Source organism: Colossoma macropomum, unplaced genomic scaffold, assembly GCF_904425465.1.
Source record: "Colossoma macropomum unplaced genomic scaffold, Colossoma_macropomum, whole genome shotgun sequence".
Lineage (NCBI taxonomy): Eukaryota > Metazoa > Chordata > Actinopteri > Characiformes > Serrasalmidae > Colossoma > Colossoma macropomum.
The window spans coordinates 43,657,510-43,680,323 of record NW_023494789.1 but is presented as its reverse complement, the minus strand read 5'-3'; the positions used below and the strand labels follow the sequence as shown (position 1 = coordinate 43,680,323).

At 40.9% G+C, this 22,814-nt stretch overlaps 1 protein-coding gene across 2 annotated transcripts in view; it reads right to left on the bottom strand.

Annotated features, from left to right (window-relative positions):
- Nucleotides 1-1,865: 1,865 nt before the first annotated feature.
- The window catches only part of ppp1r16b (protein phosphatase 1, regulatory subunit 16B), a 107,254-nt gene continuing 86,305 nt past the window's right edge, over nucleotides 1,866-22,814 (bottom strand). For both annotated transcript variants that reach the window (XM_036571428.1, XM_036571427.1), the window contains 5 exons: nucleotides 21,727-21,852; nucleotides 21,495-21,570; nucleotides 21,167-21,296; nucleotides 20,795-20,936; nucleotides 1,866-5,557 (listed from right to left, as the gene is read on the bottom strand). In XM_036571428.1, the coding sequence (XP_036427321.1) occupies nucleotides 5,114-5,557; nucleotides 20,795-20,936; nucleotides 21,167-21,296; nucleotides 21,495-21,570; nucleotides 21,727-21,852 (918 nt within the window). In that variant the 3' untranslated portion in view covers nucleotides 1,866-5,113. The remainder of the gene's footprint in view (nucleotides 5,558-20,794; nucleotides 20,937-21,166; nucleotides 21,297-21,494; nucleotides 21,571-21,726; nucleotides 21,853-22,814) is intronic.

Here is a 22,814-nt window from a genome sequence, read left to right as displayed (position 1 = left end):
AAATAAATGATAAATATAGGTAACATTGCATATTTCCTGATTTGAGTTAGCTTTCTTGGAAAGTGATTTCCACCTTCCTCATACCATTTAAACCTGACTAGGAATGTGTTTTCTGGAGCTTTTGTGGAGAGATTCTGCACACGCTAAGCCTGCTTAGTAGTAAACCCCTTAGAACATTACGGGTTCCCCTTTGAGTCTTGATTCTTCTCAAGGTTTCTTCTTTATAGGTCTCATACAAGGAGTTTTTCCTTGCCACATTCAGTGATCCCTCATGTCCTGTGGATAGTGACATTATTAACCTGGAAGAACCCACTCCCATCAGAGAAGACATTTTTCATCATCGCATAAAAGTAATTAGTCATTATAATAACTGATAATACCTAACAGTGCACTGCAGTGACCCTTCCGTCCAAGGGGACAACTGAACCCATACCATGCCAGCAAAACAGTAATTAATTTAAGAATGCATAGTGTTTCACATTTTAGCACTGTTACTGAAACTTCTCCATAAACAAATACAGAAACATTTTAAACAAGCATGTTAGAACATAAAAAAAAACAAAACAAAACGAGGTACAAATATGAAACGAACTCAATGATGGTTATCAGCTAAAGAAAATAGACATTTTATTAAAAATATATATTAGTGCAGCAATCAATATCTTACATTTTTTTAAAAACCAGTAGTTATGACCTTTTCATTTAATTACCAAGGCTTATAGATATTCAGCTCTAGGTCACCGTATCAAACATTGTTCATGAGATAATTTAGCTTTATTACTGAGTTGATAGTCCAAGTCATTAAGCAATGAGTCTAGTACATTCACATGGAGATACAAGGATCAATTTCATAAACCTTGGCATATAGCAAAGTGAGTTTTAATTTTCATTTATTAATTTACATGCTCATGTGCCAAATGTTTGATTTGGTCTCTGGCTTCAGAACTTTATGAAGTATTTGTCTCACAGTATTTGCAACATTCATAGACATTTATTGCATGTTATTATTAGACTCAATAGAACACATCATGGAAATACATTTACAGTCTTTATATTTCTGTTATTAAATAAGGGTCAAAAGGACAGAATGATCACTGTGATAGGCAGCTATGCTTTATGTACTTATTTTATAGAAGACTATTTGGTAGCCATTAAAAGAGTATAATGTTAAAATGGGTGGAGAGGTCAGTCAACTTCAGTTTCTTTAGTCAACAAAGTCTGCATCTGCTAGACCATCAGTGACTAAATTATCTGTTGTTGACCATAGTATAAAGTTGTAAGTTAAATTTAATTATATGTGTAATTATATTGAAATCACTGTAAATTTCTCTCTTTCATGTTCGTGACAAAACAGTACTGCCATAAATCTAGCATCCACAAAAATAACATACAGTATCTTGTCTCTGTTCAGCAGGATATTCTAGTCTAAAGATTATTAACTCTTTACCTGAAGTCATTTGCTATATGCACACTTAGCCATGAAACTATATTTACATTGGTGACATACTGGTAACTAACACAGTCATATAAAATTTCTACCTAAAGTAAATAAAGAAATTCAGTCATTGATCAGTTGCAAGTGAATCCAGTGTCAGTTCATTTCCAACAAACATAATACATTTTTAATAAATTATCTTCAGAACACCTAGTTATAGTCACAACAGATATATTTATACATAAATACTGTACAGACCACAAGCTCTTTGTTGTCATGTGTAGATTAAAATTAACACAAACACAAAATAAATGCAATGAAAACACTGATTACGGTGTGTAACACTTATTGTGAAAAGGTTTTAACTACAGCTACGTTGACCAGAATCTTCCACAGCAGTGTTTTATTCTTTCTGTTTTTTTTTTTCCCCCAAGGTTGAAGGTAATGAATGTTAATCAGCATGCAAAGCACCTGAATTTGTAAAAGTTGTGGAACCTGAACTATGCAGCTGGAGAGTTTAAAGAATAGCTAGTCTCAAACTAGATCTTACAGAGTATTCTCTATATCTCTCATTCCCTTCTTGTTTGATCATGGGAGCTTTCCAGAATTACTGGTCCATTTAAGAACTTGAGAATAATTTTCTCAAAAAATATGTCACAATTATCAGTACCCATGCATGCCTTAGTACACTCCTTTTGGCAAAATATTAGCACCTAGTTTTATAATACTGGATGAAGTGGGAGTACATATTTAAACAGATCTCAGATTATTCTAGTCTTTGGTCCTTGCTTATTGGCTCTCATCTTCAGTTCACATTTTCAATAGTTTGAAGACAAGGGAATGCTCGATTCCGTGGCCAGGAAACAATTTTTTGTTTGGACTTCGAGGTCAATCCCTGTCTTAGCCACATGGCCGAGGTACCCACATTTTGATCTAAAATATCATAATATATGGCATGTATCATAAGATTTTCAGGACCTTTGGAAGAAAAAAGTCGCACAATGTCACAGATCCACCACAGTGGGAATTAGGTTATTTTCTGCTAGACACTGATTTTGCTAAACACAACTTTGCTGTTTGTGAGGCTTCTTTTGAAAACCTTACAAATTGTTAACATGAAATTGACAAATTGTAAATTGTTGACTTAAGATGCAATCGACAGCTGAAAATTATCACAGTCATTCAATTGTTTTCCTTAGCCAAAGTTTTGCTTCTCAAACCATCCCCTTCCCTGTGCTGAGGGCAAAATACACTTGTGACCTTTTCCAGGCAGGTTAATCACAGTTTCAGCTGTTTCAATCAATCTACTTGAATAAATTTACCCTGTGGAATTGTTAGGTTGATATCCTTTTCATTTTGACACCAAAGTGGTACACAACAACAAAAAGCCACAGCCTTTATTGCTTATCTTTATCATGGGTGACAGTATTTTGAAAGGTGCTGTAAATAAGTTGTGAACTTATTAGGTAGGCCTACTTTGCACATGGCCATTTTATCAGGTACACCTAGGAACCACTATATATGTGCAATTTGTAATAGGCTGAGCATATATTACCATTTATGCTGGACTCTGTAACATATTACAGCAATCTTGTTCTGTAGATGTAGATAATAGCAGTGAAAGACTGTCGTAAACCTCTGCTGCTACTCCTAATATGTTCCAGGCTGGAATAAGTGACATTATCACAAATGTGCTAGTAAATGCACAGAAGAACATGGAATTGTTGACTATAAAATAAATTAAACAACTGTCTATTTTGACCGTTAGAATGCAAGGGGATATTTGCAAACACCTGAGAGCTCTTTTGCAACTCTTTCTGAACAAAGTTTGTTGCAAGTGTTGTAGCATAGTTAGCAAATAAACTTATTTTTTATGCTATTTGAGGAACATAAAAGCTAGCAAAGTTAGCTGCTACACATTGCCAAAGATTTTTGCTACAACTATGTGTGCACATGCGCCTTCACATCACAGCCATTCTACTGTAGCTTATAATAAAAATGTGATATCACTGGGGTAAAAGATTTCGTAATTGGTGTACATAGCCTATTCATGTCATTGGTGTAAGACTTGGCTTGGTGCAAAGTTAACAAAACCTACAAATTTTTCATCTTTCCTTCGATGAAAAGGCACTATCATAGGACCACTGCTGACCAGATATTTCAAGTGAAGAAATATTATCAGTATGGCAGTGATACCACAATTGTGGTTACATGTTAATGGGTATTGCAGGCACAGCAGCATTGGTAGGATTTCTAAGCCCCTTAGTGTTACTGTTGATATGAGAATAGTTTGACAGCCACAGATATACAGCCAACAGTGATCCTGTGATGAAAACTGACCACTGAAGAAGACCTGTACACCTGACAGGTGTACCAACAACGTTAAATTTTCGAAGGACGTTTAAAAACCTTGAAAGTCCTAACCAAGGACCGAACCATAGTTTATGTTTTTCTTACCTTGTATACATTTGATTCAATTAGTTTTGGTTTCACATTGCAATTTAGCGAGTGCACTAAAGAACATAGCATTACATACCTACATCCTGCTGTCATCACCTACATGGGCTGTGTCTCCCTATAGTTAAACACTGATTGGTTTGTAGAGGAGTGTGCAACCGACGTCTGTGTGCTGTCAATTAGGCAGGTTGTCAATTCATTTTTTCCCCAATTTTCTCCCCAGTTTAGACACATCTAATTCCATCCACTAATTAGTCAAACAATATCACCAGTGCTAGAAGGGCAAAAGCTTGCACAGGCTTTCTCCGAGACTTGTGAGGCGAGCCACCGCATCTTTTTGATCTGCCACTAACACAACGTCATCGGACAACTGAATGCACTCAGAGGAAAGCACCAAACACCAATTCTTTTGCGTCAGCCAAAAGATGTCCGCGCTGGCTAGCAGTGTACTAGGTGATGGGGGAAGACAGGGGTCATCCTATCCACCCAGAGAAAACAAGGCCAATTGTGCTCTCTTCTGTGGGTAGCCTTTAACTTTTTGAACAGAGAAAAATGAATATCCTGTCGTCCTCTACGGAAATAAGGTATACAATTTGGCATTTATGTGTTTTTTTAAGTTGACTTTTAACTTTTTTTTGGACCATATTACAATTAAATATTTCGCTTTCTGTAGCGGTTCTTTTTCTTTATCTATTGTTTAATGGGTGATGACAGCTTCCTGTAATTAGTCCAGAAGTCCGAACAATGCAAATGAACCGAATCATGGTTCAGTTTGATCTGGACCAAGTGCGCCTCTTTTTGTCGGACCAAATTTTGGTCCTATGGCCGGACGATGGTCCGTGGCACCTTTCACACTTACTATTTTGGTTCGATTCAAATGCAGTAGGTGTGAAAGCACCCTAAGAGTTGAGGTGTGGCTGAAATTTGTGTACAGGAACAGATAGTATACACCAATAACTGCATACCTGCAAAGTGCATCTATACATTAGGTGTTCTTGATAAAAATGGCCAACTAGTGTAGATGCAAAGTAGGTGTACCTAAACTAGCAACGCTGTTGAGTCCTGATCACAGAGCACCAGTAGGTGAAACAGACACACATTTTGAACCCTGTTGAAGCAGAATAATCTGAGGGTAGGATTATTGATATCCTTTTTTGCGGTCCTCACTGTACCCAAACAGTCAGCTGCTAAACGTTGCTAATAACATGGCCTACTATTGACTTATGAAATGCAGCAGCACCCATGACTTTTGGTGCCCGCCTCCTCAACTGGCTGCTTCAGTTTGAGGAGAGGGGGGTCTCCACTAGCAAGAGTGAAAAATACTGTGGTGCCATTAGATGACACACATGGCATGCAGGAGTCTTCAAAACTGTTCTTAATCTCTGTTGTCGCCATGGAACCATTGCTGACATGACCATTGAGAATGGGATGGTTAAGGAGTTTTGCTGCAGCACGCTGCTTTTTGAGTTCAGAAAGTGTCTGAGGGCGCTCCTTGGGCCAGGAGTCATCAGGGGAAATGGAAAAAGTGTTGAAACAGGCCTCATTAGTCAAAGAATCACCATTAGACATGGATGGAGGCATAGGTGTGGTCAGGGTCAAGAAAATGTTATTCTGTTGCTCTCTATCCTTCAAAACATGATGTTCTCTGTGCTTCTTCACAGACTCCTGGGGGAACAACAGAAGAGAGAGAAAAGGAGAAGATGGCAGATTAAGATGAATAAAGATCAACATGGTACATACATACATAAACAAGAGATAGCTGGACTACCTTTTCATAAAAGTTACAGCTCAAATTATTGTACAAAAAGAATCAAGTCAAAAATAATACAGCACATTTATTTATTAAAAAATTAGGGTGGAAATGTTGGGTAAATTTTCTGAACTTTTAAATACAACACAAAATATGTTTACTAGAAGTATAAAATTATTAATTAAATTAAAATTACTAAAATTTAAAATATTTTTAAAAATCCACAGCTTTATTCAGTGTTTATCATATGGATGTCAACACTTCTTTAAACATGCAATGCACAAATATAGCTAAAGCAGGAGTGACGTAGTGTGAACGGCAAGCCAGAACTGCCCCACAATACTTGTTAACTCATTTGAATGTGACTCACGAGCAGATAGTATTTGCCAGTCTATGATAATAATAATAATAATAATAATAATAATAATAATAATAATAATAATAACATTTAGGCACTGCCCTATTAACTGTACAATTTGTCACTAGCCTATACTATGTGATCCTTTTATCGCTGCTGAAATAGGTCTGTTTTGATTAAGCACCTATAGACTACAAAATAGCTGGAATGTTTGACTTTGTGGTGTTTCTAGACAGAAACTGATAGTAAATCATCGGTGCAAGCGGAACATTGTATGCTGGCCATAAAGGCAAAGCAAAACCCTCATCTGACAGCACAGGACCTGCAGCAAGGTATAGCTGAGACAGCAGAAGTGTTTTTTATTCTTCATTGAAGAGCTACTAGAACGAAACCTTACTGGCAACCTCATCACAAAATTCACTGTATGAAAAACAAAAAGATAATCCAAAGCCATTTTGGAAACAAGTGCTGTGGACTAATGAAATAAAAATTGAACTATTTAGCCACAATCACCGAAGGTTTGTTTGGAGAATTAAAGGAGTAACATTTGATAAAAAAAAAGAACACCCTGCAAACTGTTAAGTAGGGGATAGACTGTGAGAGAGCTACAGGCACAGGAAACATTGATGAAGGAATGGATTCCACTAAATATCAACAAATTCTGGAGGAAAATGTTACACAGTCAAGAAAGTGAAGCTGAAAAGAATCTAGCTACAATAGAACAATAGTCAAAAGCATATCTCAAAATCCACTATGAACAAGTTACAGGGTACATATTATGAAAAACTCACTTTCGGTGTTCATGCACATACTTTTGATGTATGTGCATGAACACCGAAAGGTATACTTTTGATGAGAGACCCGATATCCCCCGCAAGCTGAAGAGGAAGAGACGTGGGAGTCGTGCCGAAGCTATGCATTGTGCCAGAAGGAGACGTTATAGACCTGTTCTTCCCTCAGTCGTCATGGGAAATGTAAGATCTCTTTCCAATATGATGGATGAGCTGACGGCGACAATCCGACATCAGAGGGAGTACCGCGAGTGTAGCGTCATGCTGTTTATGGACTCTGGACACAGTAGTCACTTTGGACGGCTTCCAGCTCATAAGGGCAGACAGGACATTGTAGAGCTGTAAGACGAAAGGAGGGGGGCTGGCAGTATTTGTGAAGATAGATGGTGTGACTCTGGGCACATCACTATTAAGGAGCAAATCTGCTGTAAGGACATTGAACTGTTAGCTGTTAGCATGAGGCCGTTCTACATCCCTAGGGAATTCTTGCATGTTATCACGATAGCTACGTATGTTCCCCCCTCTGCTAACACTGAGGCAGCCTGTGACGCACTGCACACAGTTGTGAGCAGTCTGCAGACTTTGCACCCACAGGCACTTATACTCATCTCTGGAGACTTTAACCATGTTTCTTCATCCTCCACTCTGACAAACTTCACACAGTATGTAACATGTCACACCAGAGACAATAAAATACTGGATCTGTTTTATGCCAGCACCAAGGAGGCATATAACTCATCACCCCTCCCTCCCCTTCGAAGATCAGATCATGTGCAGAGAACTCTACACAGAGTCAACCCAACCCAGAGTGCTCAGACAATGATCTGAACAGCTGGCTTGATGTTCTCATTGACATATTCAACATCTCTCTGAGCACTGCAGTCGTTCCAACGTGCTTCAAGTCCACCACCATCATCCTTGTGCCAATGAAGTCTCCAGTGTCCTGCCTCCGGTTGCACTCACTCCCATCATCATGAAATGCTTCGAGAGGCTTGTCATGAGGCACATTAAAGACCAGCTCCCCCCTTCACTGGACCTCCAGCACCACCATACTAAATACCGGTGTCCCTCAGGGCTGTGTGCTTAGTCCACTGCTGTTCACTCTGCTGACCCACTCACAGCTCAAACCACATCATCGCTGAGTTCGCTGATGACACAACTGTGGTGGGTCTGATCAGCAAGAATGATGAGTCAGCATACAGAGAGGAGGTGCAGTGGCTAACGGACCGGTGCAGAACCAACAACCTGTCTCTGAATGTGGACAAAACTAAAGAGATGGTTGTTGACTTCCGAAGAGTGCGAGGTGACCACAACCCACTGAACATCACTGGCTATGCTGAGGAAATCGTCAGGAGCACCAAGTTCCTCACTGTCCACATCACAGAGAACCTCACCTTGTCCTTTCACACCAACTCTATAGCCAAGAAAGCCCAGCAGTGCCTCTATATTCTGCGGAGACTGAAGAAAGCTCTCCCCCAACCCATCCTCACCATGTTCTACAGGGGGACTGTGGAGATCATCTTGAGCAGCTGCATCATCGCCTGGTTGGGGAATTGCACTGCCTCTGACTGCAAGGCCCTCCAGTGAATAGTGAGCACAGCTGAGAAGATCACCAGGATGTCTCTCTCCCCTCCATCATGGACATTTACATCACATGCTGCATCTGCAAAGCCACCAGCATTGTGGATGACCCCATCCATCCCTCACACAGACTTTTTTCACCGCTGCCATCTGGCAGAAAGTACTGGAGCATCCGTGCCATCACTGCCGTGCCAACACATACTCTACACTCACACACACACACCTCTTTTGATGCTCTACTTGCACTGGAACATTGCTGCCAACACTGTGTTTACTCAAGTACTGTGTATATACTACCTCAGTAACTGCTGTGCTCACGTATGTTATCTGACTGCAAATACTCACATATCACAGGATGTTAAATATCTTTGCACCTTATTCTCACTACCTCATGCTCAGAAATGAGTGCGGTGTCAGCGCTGCACTGTCCTGTTTGTTTACTGTGTCTAATGCTCTTTTAATTATCGTATTTATTGTATTGTTTCTAGTTTAATGTTTTGCACCCTTATGTCTGCATGTTTGCACTTTGTACTGTCTATTTTTGTTCCATGCTGTACCTTGTTCCTGGGGAAACGTAATTTCACTCCACTGTGTATTCGTACATAGACGGAATGACAATAAAAGCCTCTTGACTTGACCGGACCTGTTTTTTCCTCTGCCTGTGTACAAACCATTTGTGCATAGGGAGCCAGCAGTCACCCGCACAGTGAAGAAATGGTCTGGGGAAACTGAAGAGGTTATAAAGACTGTTTTGAAACAACTGTGTGGGAGGAACTGTGTGATCCTTATGGGGAGGACATCGACAGTCTCACACACTGCATAATCGACTACATAAATTTTTGTAGTAGCAGTTCATATTAAAAAATTATTTGACTGAAACTTTGTTTCCAACAGAGATGTGTGGAAAACAGTGTACCCACCAAGACTGTTCGGTGTTTCCCCAACAACAAACCATGGATTAACCCTGATATAAAGGCTCTCCTGAAGGAGAAAAAGAGGGCCTTTAGATCAGGTGACAAAGAGAAACTGAGAGCTGTGCAGAGGAAACTGAGAAGGAAGGGAAGGGAAAAGTCAGGGAGAGAAAAGCCAGCTGCAGAAAGAAGATGGAGGAACAGCTGCACAATAACAACATCAGTGGGGTCTGGAAAAGCCTAAAACAGCCTAAAATCATCTCTGGGCACAAGAAATCCAACCCCCAGGCTGTAGGGGATCAGAAATAGGTTAACAATCTCAACCAGTTTTTCAATAGATTTGATCACTCACCCCCCCTACGCACCTAGCCCTGCTGCGACCCCCCTCTTCTGGACTCTCAGGGCACTGCCCTGCCCTCTTGCCCACAATTACCCCCCTCTTCACAACTCTCACCTCACAGCCACCCACCACTGGTCTCTCTGCTGTCAGTTCAACCCCCCTATCCGCATACTCCAGCACCCAGCCCCCCTGCTCCAATCTGTGCCTTACAACAGCCCAGGTGAGAAAAGAGGTCAGAAGGATCAAAGTGAGGAAAGCTGCGGGTCTGGATGGCATCAGTGCCAGGCTCCTTAAGTCCTGCGCAGACCAGCTGTGTGGGATAGTTGAACACATGTTTAACATGAGCCTGAAGCTCGGGAGGGTACCACAACCGTGGAAAACATCTTGTGTGGTACCAGTCCCAAAGATGCAGCAACTGAAGGACGTCGGCAGCTACAGGCCGGTGGCACTGACGTCACACCTGATGAAGACGCTAGAGAGGCTAGTCCTTGTGCATCTCCGTCCTCTGGTGAGCTCATCTATGGATCCACTCTAATTTGCCTATCAACCTGGCATGCGAGTGGATGACACAGTCATCTACCTGCTACACAGAGCTCTTTCTCACCTGGAGAAGCCTGGGAACACTGTGAGAATCATGTTCTTTGATTTCTCCAGTGCTTTTAACACCATACAGCCTAGGCTCCTGAGGGACAAACTGGAGAACACAGGGGTGGATCACCACCTATCAAATTGGATTCTGGACTATCTCACCAACCGACCACAGTATGTGAGGGCACGGGACAGTGTGTCTGACATGGTGGTCAGCAGCACAGGGGCCTCACAGGGAACGGTCCTGACACCATTCCTCTTCACCCTGTACACTGCAGACTTCATGTACAGCTCACCAAACTGCCATCTACAGATGTTCTCTGATGGCTCAGCAATCATTGTACTCATTACAGATGAGGATGACAGAGAGTACAGAGAACTGATTCAGGTCTTTGTGGACTAGTGTCTGAGGAACCACCTCCTGATCAATGTAGGGAAAACCAAAGAGATGGTGGTGGATTTTCGCAGACGCAGTCACCTCCCTCCACCAGTGAGAGATTGGACTCTTATAAGTACCTGGGATTTTACCTTAACAATAGACTGGACTGGTCAGAAAACACTAGTGCACTTTATAGAAAAGGCCAGACTCTACCTACTTAGGAGACTGAGGTCATTTGGAGTGCAGGGACCTTCGTTGACACCGTTGGCATCAGCCATCTTTTATGGAGTTGTCTGCTGGGGCAGCAGCATCTCAACTGCGAACAGGAAGAGACTTGACAGACTCATTAAGAGGGCCAGCTCTGTCCTGGGAAGCACCCTAGACCCAGTGCAGACGGTGGGAGACAGGAGGATGTTAGCCAGACTAGCATCCATGCTGAAGAACAGCTCCCACCCCATGCATGAGACCCTGGCAGCACTGGGCAGCTCCTTCAGTGATAGGCTGCTTCACCCCAAGTGTGTAAAGGAACACTATTACAGGTCCTTCCTTCCCGCTGCTGTTAGATTGTACAACCAGCACTGCTCCCAGTAGAACCCTCCTCCACCCCCCATTAGACCTCACACACATACAGAACATAAACAGTGAATTGCAAAATGTGCAAAATACCTCTACAGTGTAAAGATTTTTGCTTTTCTATTATAATGTTTATATTGTTAACTCCTCACCATCCCATGTGTAATATAAATCAACACCTCATGTGCAATACTTCATGTAAATTTTGGGCAAAATATCCTTACAGTGTATATATCTTAGCTTGTATTTATTTATAATTCTTTATATTGTTAATTTTTTGTGAAGGTTATATATAGAGTTTATATTTTTGTCTTATTTTTTACTTTTAGTATTAGATATATTGTCTATATAGTAACAAGTAACAAACTCCAAAACACTTGTTAAGTAATTAACAAAGTTATTTCTTGCTTGTTAATTTCTCTTCTTGTTTCTTCTTTTCTTTTTCTTGAGTGCCTTGCTATCCCTTTGCTGCTGTAACACTGAGAATTTCTGCATTGTGGGACTAATAAAGGATTATCTTATATTATCTTGCCATCTGGACCATGTTCATCAACCCATTTGTCCGCTGTGCTTTTAAATGTCTGCCATTTGGAGTCTACTCAGCCTCAGAACATTTCCAGTAAAGTATAACACAGATGTTGGAGGGATGTGAGGGAGTGATGTGCCAAGCAGATGATATTGTGGTCTATGGCAGGGATTTACCAGAGCACAAAATGCCATAAAAAATGTTTGTGGGCATAGAATCACTTCTGAAGGGGTCGCATTGGACCCAGACAAAGTTAGAGCCATTATAGAGATGCCAAAGTATTCCTGTATTGCAAACATCAGAGGGGAAATGGCATGGGCATGTCAAACTACCTCAAGTTCTTACCCACTTTTTACTTGCCCACCGAAGGATCTTCACTCTGGGAGGAATGAGAGAGGCAGAGAAACACTATGCTCAAAATGAAAAACAGGCATTAGTAAAGACCTGAGCATGTGAACCCCTGTCTTCCTACCTCCTCTGGCTGAAAATTAGGCTGAAGACAGACCATTAACCTTTGTGGCCATGTGATGAGCACAAAGCACTGAAAGAACATCTTTAAATTTAGAATGAGATTACTCAAGTTGAATATATATGTGGTGAGCAGCTGATTACAGCAGGCACATTGTCCCAAGCACTGAGTACTGGAAGGTATAATACTGTCAGATGTGCAAAACAGACAGCGATTCAGAGTAAACCCTTGTTGACCACATCTATACCAGTGATGCCATGGCAATTTGCAGGTACTGACCTGTTTACCTGGAAGAAGAAAATACTTCATTGTGGCTGACTACTTCTCGTGCTATATCAATCTGTTACATGTTAATGTTCCCTTTGCCAACAAAGTGAGATTGTCCTCGCCGCAGAACCAAAAGTCCAGAGGGTACGGCTGGATCTGATCCAACTCCTCCCACGTCGTGTTTTAATTGGTCTAGCTAGAGTGGAGCTGATAAAACGGACAGTGAGTGTAGAAACAAGGTAGAATGAGCTAATAAAGTGGCTTATCAGGGTATATAACATTTAATATGATTTTTTAGGCATATTGACAATCATTTTTATTAGACTTATGGAAATGTGTGGCAGTGATTCCAAATCCTTTTAAAAGTATCGTTATAAAGATTTTAATTATGAAATTCCAGGATTTAGTTGATAAAACACCATTATGTGGGTTATTTTGACCTGTCATAAGTGCATTCTAGTGTTTAAAAACGTTCATCGTTTTCAGCTAGAACCCGTCTATCATAAGTACTCTTGAGATGTAGGCCTACAGAACGGACCTTGTACCAGAGTGTGAAAAAAGCTTTTCGAGTTTTGACAAATGAGTGTGAACATCGTGAATCATGAGCGATTATAAAGGCTGTGTTGTGGCGTTCAGGACAGAGTAACATCGAGAAAAACACAAAGACACCAGCAACACCTGCGGGCTTCCCACAGATAAAAACGCGACAGGGTAGACCAATGAAAGAAGTCGTAGGAGGAAAACGTAAGTGACACATACTAGTTTAAAGACCAAAAGAAATGCGATGATTTTAGACCAATGAAAAGAAGACGTGGGCGGAGTTGGATCAGGTCCGGCTCCATCCCTTTGGACTTCTGGCTCTGCAGCGAGTGATAGTTGAACAAAGTCACTGTCTTTAGTAATCATGGCACCACAGAGACAGGAATGTCGGACAGTGACCCACAGTACAGCTGTGCTGCTTTCAAGAGCTGTGCGGCATTTAACAGCCAAAGTGTACAACTGCCCAATGAGAAAACACAAGGCACAGTGGCCCATAGCCCCAGTGGTCCTACTTTGTGAAAACTGATGAGAACCAGAATCTGGAAACCGGAGTTTAAACAGCTACCCAGTGAGAAACTAAAGGTACACAAGAACAAACAAGGTACACTTACACAAGAAGCAGGAGCTCCATGTCTTACTTGGTGAAAACTAAGGAGAGACTGTTCAGGAAAAACCAGAACCACCTGTGACAGACTCACCAACCACAATCCTATAATCTCTCTGACATGAACATTATCCAAGAAGCTGGTAACGCACACACACACACACACACACTGTGGAGTGCAATGCTTATGTTGCCAAGTCAAGTAGAGTATCAAGTACACCAAAGAGCCTGTGAATGATGCTGGAAATAAAAGGAATGAGATTTATTGGATTATTCCATAAGACAGTATGTATTAGCTCTAAATGTCCCTGAAAGAAACAGGCAATTAGTGGTGTTAAATATTGTTGATATGATGACTGCAGCTCGTCACACAAACTGAGCACAGCCTGGCCACTAACTGCGCACTCCTGAGGCACAGAATTTAAAAGGTGATGCGAAATCCTGGAGCAGTAAACAATCTTGAGACAAAAGAGAGTCCAGTTATAATCCAGCTATAGAGTTTGTGAAACATGACATCATGGCCTGTTTTCTCACACACATATATTTGGGGACTGTTTCACATATTTTGCTGCTTGCACACAGAGATCTGTGAGATGTGATGATTTTTGCTGCCACAGTTCACTATTGCAGGGATATTAAAGATCCTGGTGGGCCCAGAGACCCTGCAGAATTTCAGGAGCGATGCTCATGCATGTAAGTAACATGCATCAGGACCCTATGCTTATGTAGTGCCAAATAAAAAAAAAACATTGTTAGCAAATCTCCAAGGAGAATGTGATAAACACGAATCTGCAGCACAAACAGAGGGAACAAAAATAGTAAAGTGTAGAATACCAACTTATTTAGAGACCAATTTTTATTTTAGGTAGTCTGTTTTAGTTCCGGCACACTTTTCCTCTTTAATTCTTTTCCTTGCAAGTAGAAGTGATATTGCCACATATCCTAATGTGTGCCCATGCTCTTTTTTCATATAGGAAAATTCTCTCTCTCTAAGACCAAGGCTTATAGTTCCTTTATCTTAACCAGATGGTTATTGTTTAAACAACAGCTAGCATACCACTGATTAATCAAAATGGACCACACAGTGGAAACATCCTAGAAGCATAAACAATACCATCAGCAGGTATCAAATGGTCTCTTGTATGTAGGTGCTAATATTTTTTTTTTTGAAGAGGGGGGTAGAGCAGAAGAGCATAGCACTTTTCTCTTAAAAAGTCAAATACCCATTTAATCCTCATATGTCAGGAACACAGCATGGGAGCAAGGGTAATGTCAGGTCAGAGTTCATGTTCAAATGCCAATCACCTCTTATCAAAGTAGTAGCAGCATTGGTGTAATTTCCAATGGTGGGTCAGGGGTTAAACCCCTCCAATAATTATAACTCAGCCATGTAGCTCCCCAATAATTATTTTTGATAATTATTTGGTTATAAAACATGATTAAAAATATACAATACATTATACTAGAGCATGGCACCATTAGTTAAACCATATTTTCATAAATATTGATGAAAATATTTTTGTTGCCTACCCCCCCAGTTCCAAAAACTTAGCGGCACCCGGGGCTGGAAACAAAAAAAATGTTCTCCAGATCCACAGAAGATCCTTTGTCAAGCATGTCACATTAATCTGTTGGTGTGACACTAATGACACTAGTGTATACAATATTGTAAGGTATTTTTGTATATTTTATATACAAACATAAAATATATACATTGTTATATTCTTAAAAACTACCATGGTGTCAAAGATCTATTGTTTTACTTACTTGTTTATTTCAGTACTTTGGCTTTAATTTAAATTTGGCTTCATATCTTGAAGATTTTTAATGTACTTACTTAATAAATCACATTATGTTGACACAGAGATAAAAAGGTAGTGAACGTATATAAATTCACCTACCCAGGACAGAAACAGGGAGCCACAAACACAAACTTAGCAAATCAATAAGAAAAGGAACGGCTTGCTTAAATGGTTATAAACATAACAAATGAACAGAATTTTGACCAAACCATTAAATGTGATGTATTGCAATGCTCTGTATTCGTTTGATAGTCATATTTTGCATCTGTAAACCTGCTTGTGTTGGTAAACAGTAGAACAAACAAAACAATTATTTTTTTCATTTGCTGAATTATGGCAGTAAATTAGCCCCATATGAATGGAACAAGGCAGTGAAGACTTATGTTAGACTGGTAAAACGATAAAAATGCTAGTTATGAAAGTAACTGTGGTTATGTGAGTAGTGACCGTCAGGGGCCTTAATTACTGAGTGGATATTTGCCTTCATATGCAGATTCAGACCAAGAGGATGTTTACTCAGTGAGTCACCCTGTACGCCTTGCACATAATGTCATCATGGCTATATCATCCCGTGACTTACTGCAAAGTTTCTCGAACACCTGGATCTTCTTGCTCACTCCAAATGAGCAGGAACCCTAGCGGTCATCCACTACTTACATAAACACTGTTACATTTGTACATAGTGTTATGTTTTGTTATCTCCTAACTTAGTGAGTGGATTACTTTTGCCCATGCTGTCCCTAGGAGTGCAAAGTTTGTGATGTGGAACAGAACAGCTAGCATCAGGTCTGATGACTCTGTCACATTGACATTATTAAATCAAGAAGTGCAGGTCATAGACCATGTGATTGCTGATGGACTTAATAAAATAAATCATAAGAGCACTTCCAGCAGGAAAGCCGGGTTTGGCCTCCATGTCACATTCACATTGTCTTGACCTAAATGGAGATACAGTGGGCTGACAGTTAATGCGTATAGCTTATATGCATGCTTCGCTTGGGCACAGCAAGCAAAAACACGTTTTCAGTGACAGCCACTTGAGAGTGGCTTGCGCGCCAAGGGTTCAAATGGAGCGGTGCACATGTAGTCCAGCACCTTGGGGAGCTCCCAGGGCAGTGGCCAGGATGAGCGAAAGGAGAAGCAGAGGAGATCTCCCCATCTCTGGTAGCTCCTGCAGGAATGAAAGAAACTGTCTGCACAAAAGCTGATCTACTGTATTATTCTTTCTTTAGGCTTTTTTTTCCCGCCCACAAAACCCTAACACCTGTCCTCATATAAGCCATGGGTAAAGTAGCTCTAGCATTCATGATTCATAATTATATTTCTCAGACATCACCATAATCTGAGGTGACCCAGCTGGAGAAACTCCGTTTGTGGACGCCTTACCTGGCTACGCAGCTGGCCAAGAGGGAACTGACTTCCTGGGAGAGTGGTAATGCATTAACTGTTGTGGACAACAGTAACCTTGAAAGGAACTGAGAGAACTGCAGCCTGTAGCTTGCCAACATGATGTATAAGACCCATTGGTCTGTAACTGTCCTTTTCCAATAGGCCAAATGTTGGGCTGACAGCAGCACCATAACTGGCTAAGGACCGTCAGTGATGGCCAATAGAGTTTGTGCTACAGTCACAGGGGTGGCATGCTGTGAATTTGGAAGCACAGGCAGGTGGCCATCCTGGTACTTAGAACCTGGCGATATGATACATACCACAATACAGAGGTTACGATTCAATATATTGCAATATATTGTGATACTGTAAGCAATGCATTTAATTGCAATTTCTTCAATCACCAGCTTCAGTTCAAATTCCACCGTAAATAGTGCAGCAGTTATTATTACAATGGCGCTGCACAGCGTCCAAAATTTGAAACCATTGTTTTTAACACAGGTATGCACGCTGACACCGACACAACATCCTGTAGCGTGCCGGTGCTCCATGACTCCAAGCACTGTTCAATTTTTTTAGCGTGTCACAGCGCACAATGCAAAATTTTGCCATTACTACATTAAATTAAAGCCATACTGACACCAGAGGAGGCCACAGTAGATCACTTGTGGCTTGAAATTTACACAGAGGAAGGCAACCAGTGTTTAATGTAAACAAACAGATGCTAATGGTAAGTTTAAGTTACCTCAGGTAACTCAGCTACTGTCGGAGCCTTTTTCAGCTCAAAAACAGCCAGTCTCTGGAGAGGTTGTCACAGATGCCAAGCATGTAAAAGAGTAACTACACCCTAAGACCTTTTTTTTTCTTTAACAGCTGAAATGCATTGCTCTGTAAGAATAAAATATGCCAGCCTTGCTCTAAAATTAGAACACATCTCTCCAAACTGTAAAAATATATTTTTATCGTGGTCAGTTCCGCCTCTGCAGCGCCCCTATGGTTCAACTCTGCTATAGGCGCGGATGATGTCATCGCACCACAGTATGCAAATCAGTCAACCAAAGTTACCACCTGATGACTAGAGAGGGTACTGTCTCTTCGCATGTAGCTTTTTATCCAGTGTTCTAGTTATTATTGTTAGTTCTGAGTTATTGTGTTTGTAGATATTACAGTTTTAGCCTTTTAGTCTTAGCTAGGTTACTTTAGCTAGGCAGTTAGCTAGCTATATTTACTGTCTAGTCTTTCAAATTTAGTCAGTCATTCAAGTTTAGTTGAATGAGGGGAGCTTCGCCAGCTTTATGGAGGTGAAACTGTGTTATCTGCCTGAACAACGTCTTCACCTGAAGCCTGCTGTCGTTCCTTCATCTGCAGAGCACCTAACATTTTTGGCTAGGGTAAGTTAAATGCTATGTTTTACTACAGAGCATTTCACCTAAGTTAAGCACGTTGTCAAATGTCTGTTTAAAACTGAAGGAAGTGCTTTAATTATAATATAACGCAATATGTGGATGATGCCGTGTGATTTACATTTCAAGTAATTTTGTGGTCGGGAATTTAAACTAAACAGTCTAAAAATGAAGAAGAAAATGAACTAGCGATAGCCTACCTTAGCTATAATCTGCATTTGCACCACACCATGCCGGCCAAGACAATGAGCCTTTCAGTGCAAGATACAGTCGCTGGACTGGAAAACATTTATGAAGTTCACAGCACCCGCAATCATCCTAGAGTTCTGCAAGCCATTGTGTACCACTGTGTTCCAGCTCCAGTCCTGGAGCCCTCACTGCTCATTGTTATATGTTTAAAGAAATACACTATTTGTTTGAAATTCAGGACATCTAAGAAATCAGGACTTGGGTTTTGCTGAATGTGTATCTTGCTGAACAGATCATTAGAAGCTACTTATCACGGTTTTAGTGAATTTCCTACCATTCAGATGCCTCTCTCGCTGCTAATGATTTTCTGAGGTTAACTCTTTGGTGGCTTGAGTCAGTGGTTCAAAGCGGTAAGGCTAAAGACATCCTGCTTGATCAGAAACGCCTTCCCCCATCGAAGAAATCATCAACCTTGTACGACCTCTTAGTCCTAAAGTGCTATTTGATTTTGTCACTTTCCATACTTTCTGGTAGCTAAAACACAGCAGCCCAGCTCACCCAGTTTCCCTCCCAGCCCCACATCCAAACCCATAGATCGCTGCAGTGCCCCACCCAAAGTGTCCCTCCCATTTTTGAGCATTTTTCAAATATGAGCTAGGAGTGAAGTTAGCTGAAAGTAGGGGGTGTACTTATCTTTAAGTGATGCTGAAAACTTGTTCATTCAATTTATCTGAATAAAAATGAACTTAATAAAAACACCTGAACCTGGTATTTTTGGGATCTCCATGCTATCATTCTATAGGAGCACGCTGCTATGCGACACGGTGTGTCTGGTGTGAGAGAATGTAATCTAAGGTACCATTTAAGGTAGAACTGGAAATTTCAAACAAAAAGCTGGCAAATGAGAAGCTGACTTGAGTCTGTCTAAATCTCCTTATCAGAAAATTTTACCAGCATTAAAAGAATAATCAGAATATTTTGATAGCCTAAATCACCGTCTCAGAGGGATAAATAGTAATATTAAACTGGACAATACAACAGACTGTACAATGGACTTTAAATAATGATATGGACATGCTCACTCAATATGTACTACAAAGTTTTAGAACAGGAGTGCAAGTCCTTCAGGTTCAGCCATCGGTATCAGTGGTATTACTACTCATCTACGTTTGCTAATGGTAAAATGAGTGCTGCGCCCCCTGGCTGAGAAAAGCCTTTCAGATATTCCATGTCCCACACCAGAGTAGAAAGCACATCCGCAGCTCCATCCACTGTAAAATCCCCTTGTTACTAAATTCTTTGAAAAAGGTCCCTCCATTTAGTTAGTACAGTGGACCATTTTTTCCTATGCAGTGTCTGCCCCACTCCATCTAGGAACCACTTGGCTGTTTCCCTAGCAAAGCATGGCATGGCTTGCAGCGCAGCTCCACTCCTGGCTTCCAGGCCTGCTTGCCTCTCTTGGCTGCAGGTTAAGACCAGTTTATGTATGATTTCACTAGCATCTACCCCGAGGCACAAAGGGCATAAGTCGTAGCCATTATTCTGAGGGACTCTGTGGAGCCACCCAGGTAATACATGCTGTTCAACCGGTACAAACTCCCAGCATCATGCTAGCCATAGCATGCTAACTCGCTGTATTGCAAAGCACCTTCAATTCCGATGCGAGAGCTTGAAGCCTCCGCTAGTGCAGTGACTAAGCTTGAGCGAGCTCCCCAACACCGAGCTTGCTCAAGGTCATGGGAGAACTGTACTCCTCAGAGGTCCATACCTACAACAAGATGTTCAAGGTGTGGTTGGACAAGGAGTTGATGACAAGAGCCTGTAGAGGATGAAGGAGCCGGGGCTTTTGGAACCTGAGATACTTACCTGAAGGCTCCGCTAGCCCCGTGGCAAAGCTCTTTCCCCAACACTGAGCCCACTCAAGGTGAAGCAACAGCTGCAATTATCAATGACCCACGGAGGACAAAAATCGAAGCTCTAAAACTATGAAGCTGGGCTGCATGGTTGGCCTGATGGCAAGAAGTGAAAAATCCCATTTGCAGTGAGTCACAGGATGATAGAGCCTTAGTGACATCACGTGCAGGGGTCACAGGGTGTATACATTTATATCTACCTCATTACATTTGTATACAGGGCTCACTTGGTATACATTTTCTTGGTGTGAAGCTGCGCATGCAAGAGATACAAAACATAAGTAATTGGCAAAAAAAGTTTCAAGCGAATGGTTGACTGTCATTCCTCATTTATGTGTAGCTTTTCTAGTCATTTTTGAGTCCTTAGATGTGCAACCATTATCAAACCATCTGATGCTCTTTCTGTTATCACAACATCCATAAGACTGACTTTGACCGATTGTTGTGCATTATTTACTATGTTTTATGTCTATATGGATTGTTTCTAATTACAACAAAAAGAGTAAAATATAAACAGACAAACACTCACTGGATCGCTGTTTTCCTGATCAGACTCCTTCTCTCTCTCCTCCTCTTCCTCTTTTCCTCCTCGCCACACAATAGCCTCTGTCTCATATTCTTTCTGGCACATTTTATGTCTGTCTGACAGGCTAGCCCTCCTCACCACTTTTCTAAACATTTGCAAACACACACACACACACACACACAAACAGATGCACAAAAACACAAAATGTGCAGTTATGTAATAACTGTAGTTTATTAACATGCCTGTACATCCCATTTTCCAATAACAAACCATATATTAGTTCTTCGTTTAAGAAATGCTGTTCCCCTCTCTTACTGCAGCACGAGTAGTGTGTGTGTGTATTTGTGTGAACGTTCACTTGATGTCAGTGCATACCCACGGCTTCCTGCACTGCTTGTGCGGCGACACAGTGAGGTCTTGTGCTTCAGCTGTGACTTTAAGATGATGTCATGCTTGTGCTTTAAGTCCAGAAGATAATTCCTGAAGTCCTCATCTTCACAAAGGTCTAATAATGCAATAAGCATAAAAACTGTGTCTGATTTTTATGTTTGTTTGTATAATTTATAAGTGTGCTATTAAAAATAGATTGGAATAATCTATGTAACATATTTTAATAATACTTACCTGAACACTCCCCCTACTAGAATTTGAAAGCATATGGCTGTTAACTGGAGTAAAGGGGGAATTTTAGATGTTTTGATACCTATGGGTGTCTCCTCCATGTAGGTCTTGGCATTTAGACTGGCCCCATGAGACACCAACAGCTCAGCTACAAACATCTACAGAGCGAGAGAGAGAGAGAGAGAGAGAGAGACAGAGAGAGAATGTGTGTGTGACTTAGAGAGAGGTAAATATCAAGTCATTTTTTTTTTTTTTTAGAAAATGTGTAGACGTCTATATCTGTATGACTTGTAAGTGTGCTTGTTTGATGGTACCTGTCCCCAGCAGGCTGCAGCATGTAATGGTTGCCACCCGTCAGAATCTCTCAGGTCCATCTTGGCTCCTCCCTCCAGTAATAGCTCTGTTGCCTGCATATAACCATTAGCTGCCGCAACATGGAGCTAAAACAAAAAACAATCATATGCGAAACATTAACAACAAATCAACATACCTGAAAAATCTACCTGAAACATCTAGACATATGTTGATAAGTCTCATTAATAATGGCTGCATTTCACACTTTTACCATAACCTTACCATATTATATATAAGCACTAAAATACCTGGCTATGATTCATTTATAAATTTCTACAATTAGTATATGTGAATATGTCGGTGTGTGTTTGTGTGTGGGTGTAGTGCAGAAACACTGAAGCTACTAGTTTCTATCAATGGTAATTTATGTCAAACCAGATCTTCCTAATAGTTAGCAGTTGCATGGTTGCAGACTTGGTCTAACTCTGTTATAACTATGCTATTACTACAGAGAAATGCGGTTGTAATATGTGGTTTGACACTGTCTTGCTAAAATAAGCACTGCCTTACCGGAAAAAGACATTGTCTGGTCGGCAGTATATGTTGCTGCAAAACCTGTATATATCATTCAGCATTAATGGTTTCTACACAGATGTACTAGTCATCCATGCCATCACAGCTGGCTTTTCTGAGCTTATAACAAACTGAACAGACTATCTTCTCTTTAGCCTGGATGACATGGTGCCACGATTTCCAAAAGAAATTTCAAATTTTGATTTGCTAGACCACAGGACACTTTTCTACTTCACTTCAGGCTGTCTTAAATGAGCTTGGGACCAGAGAAGGTGGTGGTGATGGTTTCCAGCACAGAATCATGTCTGTTTTAATGCAGTGAGGCCTGAAGATCCAATACTGGTTTTTGGCCTTGTCCATTGCATAAAGATTTCTCCAGATTCTTTCAGAGTCTTTTAATGATTGTAAGTACCGCAGATGATGAAATCCTCAAGTTCTTTGCTGTTTTACATTTTTTATTACTAAATTGTTGCTCTATTTGCCCAGCAGTCTTTTCCAGAGTGGTGAACCCCTCCCCATCTTGACTTCTGAAAGA